This window comes from Nycticebus coucang, chromosome 2 (assembly GCF_027406575.1).
Source record: "Nycticebus coucang isolate mNycCou1 chromosome 2, mNycCou1.pri, whole genome shotgun sequence".
NCBI lineage: Eukaryota > Metazoa > Chordata > Mammalia > Primates > Lorisidae > Nycticebus > Nycticebus coucang.
In genome coordinates, this window is record NC_069781.1 from 184674560 (window position 1) to 184686824 (window position 12265).

Genomic DNA, 12265 nt, shown 5'->3' on the forward strand with positions numbered 1-12265 from the left:
TTTCAGGCTAAGTCCTGTCAGCCGTGGAAACACAATTGCTCTCTTCTTCCGATCATTACTGCCGAATTATGCTATGGAGGTAGGCGAGCACGCACAGCCTCTCCCTGCTCAGTGGGTGTGGGCAGGTTCCTTTCAGAGTGAGCATCTGGAGTACAGGCAGTACAGGGGCGAGGAGTAGCTGAGACGTGCTGGTGGGGAGCCCCGTCTGAAACTGTTATAGCCAAGACGGGACACAGTGCCCGGGAGTCAGCAGCCTCTTGACCTGTCTCTGGGCCTGGCTTGGGTTGAATGGGTCTTTTGGTCCTGAGAGCTTCGTTTCTCCACAAGGAACTGGGGAGGGTTCAGGACGCAGTGTGGGTGGGGGCTGCCTCAGGCTTGGCAATATACCCTCCTGCATGGGCCCCATGTCCCAGCCCAGGTGGCCCCTGCTGAGACACCTCCTGTTGCTGCAGGGGGAGAGACCTGAGGACGGAGTGCCTGGGAATCTGAACAGGCTAATGCTGGCCGTGCGGGACATGATGGCCAACTTCCATCTCAACGACCTGGAAGCACCACGGGAGGAGGATGCAGAGGAGGAGGGGGAGTGGGACTGAGCGTCCCCAGACACCCCACGCTGTGCAATTATGTTCCTGATTTCTGCCCTGGTCAGAACTGGCCAGTTCCCCAAAGTAGAGATACTGTCGTTGACCTGCTCTTGTGTTTCTCCATAAATGTGTTTCTCCCATAAACAGCGGGCTTTGAAATGCCGTCCGTGAGTGCTTCTTTCTCAGGCATCAGGCCCTCGAATTCCACATAAGCATTACATTCAGTCTTTTCCCTGGTGATTCACACCATGTGCTCCCAAATTTGGGACACAAGCTGGAGTGTGGGCTTGGCACCTGTAGCTCAGTGGCTAGGGTGCTGGCAGGTTCAAACCTGGCCCGGGCCTGCCAAACAACAATGACAACTACAACAACAACAAAAAAATAGCTGGGCATTTGTGGCGGGAGCCTGTAGTCCCAGCTACTCGGGAGGCTGCCAGCTTCCCAGGAGGCTGAGGCAAGAGAATCACTTAAGCCCAAGAGTTTGAGGTTGCTGTGAACTATGATGCTGTGATGCCATGGCACTCTACTGAGGGTGACCTAAGACTCTGTCTCGGCTCAGTGCCTGTGGCTCAAGCGGCTAAGGCCCCAGCTACATAACACGTCAGCTGATGGGTTTGAATCCAGCCCAGGCCCACCAAACAGCAATGACAGCTGCAACCAAAAAAAAAAAAAACAAGCCGGGCGTTGTGGCAAACGCCTATAGTCCCAGCTACTTGGGAGGTGGAGGCAGGATAATCTCTTGAGCCCAGGAGTTGGAGGTTGCTGTGTGTGAGCTGGGATGGCACGGCTCTCTACCCAGGGTGACAGCTTGAGGCTCTGTCTCCAAAAAATAAAAAAAATAAGACTCCATGTCACAAAAAAAAATCTCCACGCCTGTGGCTCAAGTGGATGGGGCACCAGCCATATACACCAGAGCTAGAGGGTTTGAATCCAACCCATGCCTGCCAACCAATGACAACTACAACCAAAGAATAGCCAGGTGTTGTGGTGGGCACCTGTGATCCCAGCTGCTTGGGAGGCTGAGGCAGGAGAATCACTTGGGCCTGAGAGTTGGAGGTTGCTGTGAGCTGTGATGCCACAGCACTCTACCCAGGGCAATAGCTTGAGGCTCTGTCTCAAAAAAAAAAAAAAAAAGCTGCGGTATAGAGAAGGGATCCCCCAGGGTTTCTAGGGCAGAGTGCCTATGAGTGCCAGAGCCCTTGTGTGGTCCTCACTGCTGTGGAATGTGAGGCAAGGCCAGAGCAGAGTGACACCCAGATCACAACCAGACCCCTATGTCACAATTGGTTCTGAGGAACAGCTGGGGACTGATGCTTTGGGCTTCTTAGTCTGTCCAAACTGACCAAATAATTTTTTTTTTTTTTTTTTTTTTTGGCTGGGGCTGGGTTTGAACCCGCCACCTCTGGCATATGGGACCGGCGCCCTACCCGCTGAGCCACAGGCACCGCCCTGACCAAATAATTTTATTAGAAAATTTCAGGGCAGTGCTCAGAGTTGAAGGGGAAGCCTAAGCAAGTTTTGGAATGAAAACTGTCCTGGGGCTGGACGTAGTGGCTCACACCTATGATCCCAGCACTCTGGAAGGCCCAGGTGAGTGGATTGCTTGAGCTTAGAAGTTTAAGACCAGCCCAACCAAGAACAAGCCAGGCGTGGTGGGCACCTGTAGTCCCAGCTACTCAGAGGCTAAGGCAAGAGGATTACTTGAGCCCAGGAGTTTGAAGTTGCTGTGAGCTATGATGATGCCATGACACTCTCCCAGGGCAACAGTCAGACTCTGTCTCAAAGAAAAAAATAAAGTCCTTCGGCAGCACCTGTGGCGGGTTCAAACCCGGCCCCAGCCAAACTGCAACAACAAAAAAAATAGCCGGTTGTTGTGGTAGGCACCTGTAGTCCCAGCTACTTGGGAGGCTGAGGCAAGAGAATCACCTAAGCCCAAGAGCTGGAGGTTGCTGTGAGCTATGACACCACAGCACTACGGAGGGCAACAAAGTGTCGTTTGGCAGGCCTGGGCCAGGTTTGAACCCACCAGCTCCAGTGTATGTGGCCAGTGCCCTAAAAAAAAAAAAAAAGAAAGTTGTCCTTGGCAGCTCTGAGGGTGCACATAGCAGAAATTAGGGGCACTTGATCCCCAGCCCAGGGGAGGGCTCGTCTGCTGAGGTGGTCCTGGTGTACTTGGTAGATGCTTACAGAGCTGGTATACACAAGGTCTCAGTGTCCCACAGTGCTGCAGTCAGGAGGGGCAGTTTGCAGACAGTGCAGGAGTAGTTGCTTCTGGCCCATGGTTCAGAAGCCTATTCACCCTGCGAACACTGTTTATGGCTACACCAGGTGTCTGTACCCCTGGAGAACCCTCACCCATGAATTTCCACCGCCCAGAGGAGGCAGCAGATGAGATGGGCTGGGAAGAGGGGTTGCCTGTGTGTTTGGGCCCTAGGCCTAGAGGTGGCCAGTGAGGAGAAATGCTCTCCACCAATCCAAGTCCTGGTCCACTGGCCTGACTTCAGGAACCCCCTTGTGGTGTTCATCATTCATGTGGAATCACCAAGTTTGGAGCTCGTTGAGACTTTGAAATCTTTGAGGTTATCTTTTCTTTCTTTTTTTTTTTTTTTTTTTTTGAGACAGAGTCTCACTATGTCACCCCTGGCAGAGTGCTGTGGCATCACAGGCCACAGCAACCTCAAACTCTTGGACTTAGGCAATTCTCTTGCCTTAGCCTCCCAAGTAGCTGGGATTACAGGCGCCTGCCCCAATGCCCAGCGTTTTTTTTTGGTTGCAGCTGTCGTCGTTTAACAGTCCTGGGCCGGGCTTGAACCTGCCAGCCTTGGTGTATGTGGCTGGTGCCCTACTCACTGAGCTATCCTTTCAGTAGTTGCCATTGTGGGCTGGGGAGGTCCCGGAGTCACCTCCTGGAGAGGGGGAGCTCTTAGCATGTTCTGAACAGGAACCCAGGGTATTAGTGACCTCTTCAGGGTGACCAGGCAGTAGTACTGTGGCAGGTGAGCACAGGTGTCTATGGCAGGTCTGGGCCTGACAGTTGCAGCCCCTGCACGGCTGGCCGTTTCTGGGAGGGGAGCAATGAGGTCAGAGCTGCTACCCAACCTAAGCCTGCTGTGCTCTTCCCTGGGCACTCCAGCGAGACCCATGGCCTGGCTTCCCTTTTCAGCAGTGAGCCAACAGAGCTGTCCAATGGGGCCATTTGTAGGTTAGCAGGAGCCTCTGACAAGGACAGGCCTGAGCAGAGGTGGGTACCTGTCAGTTGGCTCACCTGCCCATGTTTCTAGCCATGATAACTGGATTTGGTGGGGGATCTGTACCCAGCACTAGAGAGGAGGATTGGGGTAAGCCTAGGCTGTCCTAGGTCCACCTGTCCCCACCCTCCACAGCTAGGCAGCTAGGGTGGCCTCTGATGAACTTCAGCCAACTAGAGGGGGAGTATGCTGGGTGTCTTCTGAGAAGGGTTTGTTCTCTGAAAATGACAATCCGCAATGTCTTTTCCCTCTAGCAGTCTTAAATTCATCCAAGCAGGAATGTGATGTATTGTTTGGATCTGCAGCAGCCACCCTGCACCCAGAGTTAAACTTTAAAATGAAGTGTTCCAGGGACAGTGCAGCAGAAAGAGGCTGAGCCAGGCCTCCTGTCTTGAAAAATCATAAATCATCAGTGCTTCAGCAGTACCATTGGGTTTATGTAATTATTTGCAGCTGAACCTATTTTTAATGACAATGAGAGAAGACAACCAGGTGTCTCACATCTAAACTACTGTCTTACAGACTTAACCTGCCACCAGTGTCAGGATGTATGGTGAATCCTGGGGCCTCCTGGGTGCTGATATGTGGGATTGCTAACCAGGTGCATCCTTCCCTCGAGCCATACTCCATCTCAGAGTCTTTGGTCAGGCACTATGGGTAGGCACACAAAAAAACGCCAGTTTGCCCCCGCCCATGCCCTTGCCTCCCAAGTTCAAAGGAAACATGGCCCTTGAACCAAGACGTGTCCTGGGCCAGGTCTTTTCAAAGAGCTGTGCTCGGGCTACAGTGATGAGAGCCCAAGGGCGGGTTATTGGCTGCTCACTGGGCTTTGGGGGCCTCTGTGAAGGAAGCAGAGCCAGCTGGGCCCCTTTGGTCAGGAAAGGACCCCCACCACCCTCACTGTGGCCTTGGCTATAGAAGTAAGCAGCTCCCTAGATAACAGAGAGGCTCTTCCCCACAGATCTGTGTGAATTAGACATGTACTGGAGGCCCTTAGTGCTGGACACAGAAGAGGCAAGTCATCCCCTGTGTGTCTTCACATCATGCAGTTTCTTCAGGGACACCAGAGATGAAAATTGAGACAGGATTAGCTGGTATAGTGGCCTGTGCCTGTGGTCCCAGCTACTAAGGAAGCTGAGGCAGGAGCATTGCTGAACCTAGGAGTGTGAGGCTGCAGTGAGCTGTCTTTGTGCCACTGCACTCCAGCCTGGACAATAGAGTGAGACCCTGTCTCTTAAAAAAAAAAGGGAGTAGGGGCTTGGTGCCTATGGCTCAAGCAGTTAAGACGCCAGCCACATACACTTGAGCTGGCGGGTTCGAATCCAGCCCCGGCCCGCCAAACGATAATGATGGCTACTACCAAAAAAAATAGCCGGGCATTGTGGTGGGCACCTGTGGTCCCAGCTATTTGGGAGGCGGAGGCAGGAGAATCACTTGAGCCCAGAAGTTGGAGGTTGCTGTGAGCTGTGATGCCATGGCACTCTACCCAGGGCGACAGCTTGAGGCTCTGTCTCGAAAAAAAAGAAAAAGGGCAGTAGAGCACAATGGGCTTTAGGGTTATCCAGTTTCATCTAACCACAGATAACCCCAAGGCTAATTTATCTCCTCCAGGACAATAATGAATCAAAACGTTGACTTTTCTCAGCTCAGATGTCTCCTTCCCAAGAAGCCCCCAACAGGCACGTCCATGAGAACCGAGATAGCAGTCCTGAAGCAGGTCACCCACTTCCGATGCCCTGCAGCTGGATCTTGCCAGGAAGAAGGCTGTGGTTGCTTCTGCCAAAGGCTACCCAATTCTCACGCCCTTTGAAGTCTCAGGCTGGGTGGGTAGGAAAGGGAGGGCTGGGTTTAACTGTTTCCATCTCAAAGGCCTTATTTATGGAATTAGAAATACTGACATCCCCAAAATGCCATAACACAGCGAGCTGGGGCCAGAGGTAACAAGTGGTCTGTGGCTGCTGGGTCCTGTGAGCCTCCTGGGCTCCCTGTGGCAGGGACACAGCCCCTCACATCGTGGTTGGCATCCACCTTCCCCAGCCTTGGCTCTGCTTCCTGATCACACCAGAGGACCCTGTGCTCCTCTTGGGCAGTTCTCAACCAAGAGTTGAGTGTGAGAGAGACTAAGTTTGTAGAGGGTGAAAAGCTGCACTGAGTGAGGCCTTGCATAGATGGGTCCTCATATGGGTGCTGTGGAGGCTGGGGCAGAGGCACTTCCCTCAGTGAGCAGCCATGCAGGACTGTGGTTTTACCAAGTCTGCTAAGCTGAAGATGAACCTCTGCCCATGCAATTGCACTTAGGTGTTGTCCAGCAGAAATACAACCTGCGTCCACCAGAAGATGCAAGTGAACATGTCTGCAGCTCTACCACATAGTGGACACTACACAGTCTTGAGAGTGAGAAGATTTCATTTGCCTGTAGCAACAAGGCTGCATCTCAGCAAGAAAAGATCACAACTACATGATGCCATTTATATGATGTTCCAAAACAGGCAAAATTAATCTATGGCAGTGTTTTCAATCTTTTTTATCTCACGGTACACTTGAACCTGTTGTTAAACTTCCACAGCACACTTTATGTTAATAAAAAAAAGAAAAGCTTACAGTGCTTTGAATTTCTTTCAAAAACAATTTAATCAATGGGCCGGGCACAGTGGCTTACACCTGTAATCCCTTTGGAAGGCCAAAGCAGGTGGATTGCTTGAGCTCAGGAGTTTTGAGAGCAGCCTGAGCAAGAGCAAGACCTTGTTTCTGCTAAAAATAAAAAAACTAGTCTGGTGTCATGGTGGACATCTGTAATCCCAGCTACTCGGGAGGCTGAAGCAGGAGGATCTTTTGAACCCAGGATTTTCTGAGGTTGCTGTGAGCTATGACGACGTGGCACTCTACCTAGGGTGACATAGTGAGACTCTCTCAAATAAATAAATTATTTCATTAATGATCTTCAAAATTTTTCACGGCACACCGGTTTAAATCACTGATTTTTGGTGTTAGAGCCCAGAATATTTGCTTACTAGGGCAGCTAGAAAGGGGCCCAAAGGTGCTCTAGTGTGGGTAATATGTCATTGATCTAGGTGCTGCTTTTCACAGCTATGTTCAGGTTGGGGCATCTGATCATTTGTACATTTATCATTTGTGCACTTCTAATGTATGTTGTGCTTCAATAAAAAAGTGTTTAAAAATAAAAACAAGACAAGTGGGGGTCGGGCATCGTGGCTCACACCTGTAATCCTAGCATTCTGGGAGGCCAAGACAGGTGGATTGCTTTGAACTCATGAGTTTGAGACCAGCCTGAGCAAAAGTGAGACCCCATCTCTACTAAAAATAGAAAAACTGAGGCAATTGGCTCAGTGCCCGTAGCACAGTGGTTACGGCGCCAGCCACATAAACTGAATCTTGTGGTTTTGAACCCGGCCCGGGCCAGCTAAACAACAATGACAACGGCAACAAAAAATAGCTGGGCGTTGTGGTGGGAGCCTATAGTCTCAGCTACTTGGGAGACTGAGGCAAGAGAATCGCTTAAGCCCAAGAGTTGGAGGTTGCTGTGAGCTGTGACGCCACTCTACCAAGGGCAACATAGTGAGACTCTAACTCAAAAAAATAAAAACAAGGGGGGAAATCTGTAAGTTGTAAAATGTAGATGTAAGACATGATTAATATCTGCTGCATCAGTGGCCATAATGTGTCCTTACATGGAGATGGTGTGGGCATTGCAGGGTCAGAGGCTGTCTGGCAGTTGGACAGGTAAGCTAGAGAAAGAACAGATTTTTTATTTGAGACAGAATCTCAAGCTGTCTCCCTGGGTAGAGTGCCATGGCATTACAGCTCACAGCAACCTCAAACTCTTGGGCTTAAGCGATTCTCTTCCCAAGTAGCTGGGACTACAGGCACCTTCCACAATGCCCAGCTATTTTTTGTTGCAGTTGTCAATTGTTTAGCTGGCCCAGGCCGGGTTCAAACCCGTCAGTCTTGGTGTATGTGGCCCGTGCCCTACCCACTGAGCTACAGGCGCTGCCCAAAAGAACAGATTTTAACATGAATATCACAGATACTTTGAAAACACTAGCACTGTCCTCAAGCCTACTCTTGGCCAACTGGACAAGCCACCTGTCTTTCTCAGAGCCTCACTTTCTCCATCTATAAATGGACCAAACTTTTCATTTCTCCTCCAACTTCCTTCAGAAGTTTTCTGTCAGCATAAGTGTGGTCTTCAGTGAGGAGGTGCTGGGGGTGCCCAAGGTGGGGGTGCAGCCCCCCCTAATCCCTGTGGGCTTCTGGAGCCATGTCCTCACCCTGTGGCTGTCAGCCCACCAAGGCTGGAGGCAATAGGTCTGCTTTGATGGGGATCCTGGCCTGAAACCTTTCTACAGCAGAAATGGGGGCACCCCTGTGGGGGGGGCAGCTGCATCGGGTGCTCCAGTGGGGATGAGCAAAAGCGAGAGGTGACTGAAGGGTCCTGAAGATGCCACAGAACACTCTCCCTCCAGCCAGCTCCCAAGAGCAAATCCCCCACCCAGCATTGCAGCTGGAACCAGACAGCATGAGAGGTACCTTAAGGCATTAATACCTAAGAGGAGGCATTGGGGCCCTAGCACCCTTTGCCCAACTTCACACCCCCAGTGTCTTGCAGTTGCAGCAAAGCACACTCAGTTGCTGGAGGTGGAGGGTGCCTCTGTCCTCAGGAAGCTTCTGATATGGGGTGAAGATGGGGGCTGGGGGTGCTGACTGGAGTGACTGATTGGAGGAGTCGGGGGTAAGGACAGCTTCAAGAAGATGTTGGAGATGGTTCTGGAAGAGAGGAGCTTTGAAGATGGGCATGCATGGGCAGGTCCGAGGTGCCTGGACACTGGTGACCAGGCCAGGGACATTGAGCCAGACTGCATTGGCTTTGAATGCAAAGGGGAGACAGCCAAACTGTGCACAGGAACCCAGAAGGTGGCTCTCATAGCCTCCCTGGGTGTCGGGCACGCCACCTACCGGCAGACTGGGTGCATTGGGGTGCTTTTGTACCCAGGGCACACGCCCATCATGTGGCTGCCCTTGAGAGGAGGGGCTCTGAGGATGACTTTAGAGATACAGAGAAAGGCTCCATTCTTCCCAGGACCTCAGCCCATCCCTGGCCCAAGGAGGCAGGAGGTGGCAGAACTATTAGAGGCAAGTGACAGAGAAGACAGGAGGAGGTGAGAGGTATAGAAATGCCCCAACCTGAGCAGTTTCCAGAGAAGAGGCAGGGAGGGGAGGGGAGGACTGGGTTTGTTCGCATCAGGAATGAGAGTCTCTGAGCCCAGAAGGCCAATGCCATAGAGCTCAAGGTTCTGGCCAGGAAGTGTCCAGCCAGGGAGAGGGTGAGTGTGAGGGCAGATCTGGGGGTGCCCAGAAGGAATGAGGCAGGCACCATGAGCTGAGTAGGATGCCTGGAGGGTGGTCACCAGTTTGAATTTGGGGTCCTTCATCGGCCCCTTTCTGCTCCCTGGACGGGACTATGCCTGCACAGGGGTCCCAGAGGAGCCTGCTGGGCTCTCTGAACTCCACCCTCATGGCCACCTCTAGCCTCGGGTTGGCTGCCAACCAGTCAGGACCCCAGTGCCTGGAGGTGTCTGTCCCTGATGGACTCTTCCTCTGCCTGGGGCTGGTGAGCTTGGTGGAAAACATGCTGGTGGTGGCTGCTATTGCCAAGAATCGCAACCTGCACTCACCCATGTACTGCTTCATCTGCTGCCTGGCCCTGTCTGACTTGCTAGTGAGCGTGAGCAACGTGCTGGAGACAGCTGTCATGCTGCTGCTGGAGGCAGGTGCCCTGGCTGCGCAGGCCACCGTGGTGCAGCAGCTGGACAACATCATCGATGTGCTCATCTGCAGCTCCATGGTGTCCAGCCTCTGCTTTCTGGGCGCCATCGCCATGGATCGCTACATCTCTATCTTCTATGCGCTGCGATATCACAGCATTGTGACTCTGTCACGGGCACAGTGGGCCACTGCAGCTGTCTGGGCAGCCAGCATCCTCTCCAGCACCCTCTTCATTGCCTACTATGACCACACGGCTGTCCTGCTCTGCCTCGTGGTCTTCTTCCTTGCCATGCTAGTCCTCATGGCCGTGCTGTATGCCCACATGCTCACGCAAGCATGCCAGCATGTCCAGGGCATCACCCGGCTCCACAAGAGGCAGCGCCTGGTCCAGCAGGGCTTTGGCCTTAAGGGTGCTGCCACCCTCACCATCCTGCTGGGAGTCTTCCTGCTGTGCTGGGGCCCCTTCTTCCTGCACCTCACACTCATCGCTGTCTGCCCCCAGCACCCAACCTGCAGCTGTGTCTTCAAGAACTTCAAACTCTTCCTGGCCCTCATCATCTGCAATGCCATTGTTGACCCTCTTATCTATGCCTTCCGAAGCCAGGAGCTCCGCAAGACACTCAAGGAGGTGCTGCTGTTCTCCTGGTGAGCAGGGGTCAGCTTCTGGCCTCCAGACCAGTGGCTGGGCAGAGGGAGGTGGTGACATTATGTGGCCTGATCCTGGATGAACTAAATGACCTGTGAAGTTGTTGAAGCACAGACCTGGGACCAGGGGGAGGGATGAATGTGAATCTCCAGGAAGGATACTTCAACAGCAGGTATGGGGAGGAGGAGCTGTGGAGGTTGTGGAGACTGAAGCTCCACATGGTAGAGGTAGGACCTATGCTCTCCCCACTCCTGGAAAAGTCCCCACCACTACTGTTTGCTCTTTGTTTCTTTGTTTTTTTTGTTTTTGAGACAGGGTCTCCTGTCACCTAGGCTGCAGTGCAGTGGCATCATCACAGCCCACTGCAGCCTCAAACTCCTAGGCTCAAGCAATCCTCCTGCCTCAACCACCTGAGTAGTGGGGACTTACAGGCATGCACCACCATGCTGGTTGATTTTTTAAAATGTTTGGTAGAAATGGAGTCTTACTATATTGCTGATCTCAAACTCCTGGCCCCAAGAAGTCCTCCCAATGTGCTGGGATTATAGGCACCAGCCACCATGCCTGGCCTCCACCCCATCTTTGCTGCCAACTCGCCAGCCAGGAGGTGAAGTCTCTGGGATGGAAGAACGACAAGGCCACTGAGAAGGAGTGCTGCTCCTGAGATCGCCTCAGAAGAAATGGCTTTATGACCAGAAATATTCAGCCACAACCATGAAGTGGCTATTTCAGGAGGAAGTAACTCCCTGCCCCACAAGAGGCAGGGGCTGACCCTTTCTAGAGCCAGGTCTAAGGCTCAGTGTGACCAGTGAGCTGCAGTCTGACCTGTCTGCCTGCACCAATCCAGCCCCAGCAGACAGCCCTGGCAGATGCCTTCCATATCTGCAGTAGAGGCTGTTGTCCTCAATCAGTGACCAATGCTTGGGAGCTCAGAGCAGGAAAGTCTGGTAATAAATGTGCTCAGATGCAGACTCATGACCTCCATCTTGGTCCCTTCCAGAAATTGCTTGAAGTTTGAGGGTGGAGGCATGGGGGAGAAGAAGGTGGCAAGTCTGAGGGGTCTGGGGGAGAGTAGGAAGTCCCAGAGACCATGACTGGCCTACTCAGATGAGGTGACCACCCAGAGAACCCAGTCAGCCCCACCGCAATCATTCTTGGATTTCTCTCTATGGTTACAAACTACAACCCAGATCAAGGAGAAGCAGCTTCAGTGCCTCCTCACCCCAGTTACCCTATGGAGACAAGGCTCTGCAATATTCAGGCCACCCAGCTAAAGCTGAGGCAGGATCCCATATCCCAGTCCTTCATGTGACCGTGTGTGACCTTTTTTAGCCCTGCCCCAGTAGCCCTTCCACCCAGGACACACTGTGAAGGAGCCCGTCCTTTTCCATCTGAGTTTCCCAAAGAGGTCCATGGTAAGGGGGGAGCTAGGACTGGGTCTGCCCAGCACTGCCCTTCTGGGAGTACGGGTGTCAGTGCTCAGCTTGGGAATATCTGCAGCATAGCCTCTGAGGATGTGGTGAGTCTGCCCAGGGGTTCAGGAGTGGACAGGTCCAGGGGAGGCATACTGGGTGGTGAATATTGATGCTGCCTGGTGCTGAGGAATAGTGGAACCCCTAGGCTCTCCCTTCTTGCTGAAGAGCCCACCTTGGTTTCCTCCACAGGCACTGAGCGCTGGGTTTGCCCCTTCCTAGGACAGGCTTAATTAAGTGCTGGCCTCAGAGCAGGGAACTGGTTCCCGGCAGGGCCAGCCTTTGCTGGGAGACAAGACGGTGAGTCAGCCTGGAGCCTGGCACCAGAAACCTCTGGGGATAGGGGAGGAGCTGGTTGGCCTGATGCCCTCCCTGTAGGGAGGTGGTGCTGGCCTACAGGATGCTGAAAAGATTTTTCCCTTGCCTACTCAAGGAGACACAGCTAAAGGCTCATCCAGGACCCCTTGGACAAGGACAGGGAGGGGCCCTAGGCAGCTGGAAACCAACCACAGAAAGCCACATCATGACAAA

At 52.8% G+C, this 12265-nt stretch overlaps 2 protein-coding genes across 4 annotated transcripts in view; both read left to right on the forward strand.

Annotated features, from left to right (window-relative positions):
• The window catches only part of TCF25 (transcription factor 25), a 34991-nt gene extending 34241 nt beyond the window's left edge, over window positions 1–750 (forward strand). For 2 of the 3 annotated variants that reach the window (XM_053555931.1, XM_053555941.1), the window contains 2 exons: window positions 7–79; window positions 453–750. In XM_053555931.1, coding sequence (XP_053411906.1) covers window positions 7–79; window positions 453–593 — 214 coding nt within the window. In that variant the 3' untranslated portion in view covers window positions 594–750. The remainder of the gene's footprint in view (window positions 1–6; window positions 80–452) is intronic. The other variant, XR_008373287.1, reaches the window with a different exon arrangement.
• Window positions 751–9311: 8561 nt separating this feature from the next.
• Window positions 9312–10265, forward strand: MC1R (melanocortin 1 receptor). Its single transcript, XM_053556174.1, has one exon. It carries the CDS (start codon window positions 9312–9314, stop codon window positions 10263–10265), a length of 954 nt encoding a protein of 317 aa, XP_053412149.1.
• Window positions 10266–12265: the final 2000 nt, after the last annotated feature.

Excerpts from the sequence above, each read along its gene's own strand:
- MC1R (XM_053556174.1), top strand. The coding sequence starts at position 9,312 with ATGCCTGCACAGGGGTCCCAGAGGAGCCTGCTGGGCTCTCTGAACTCC.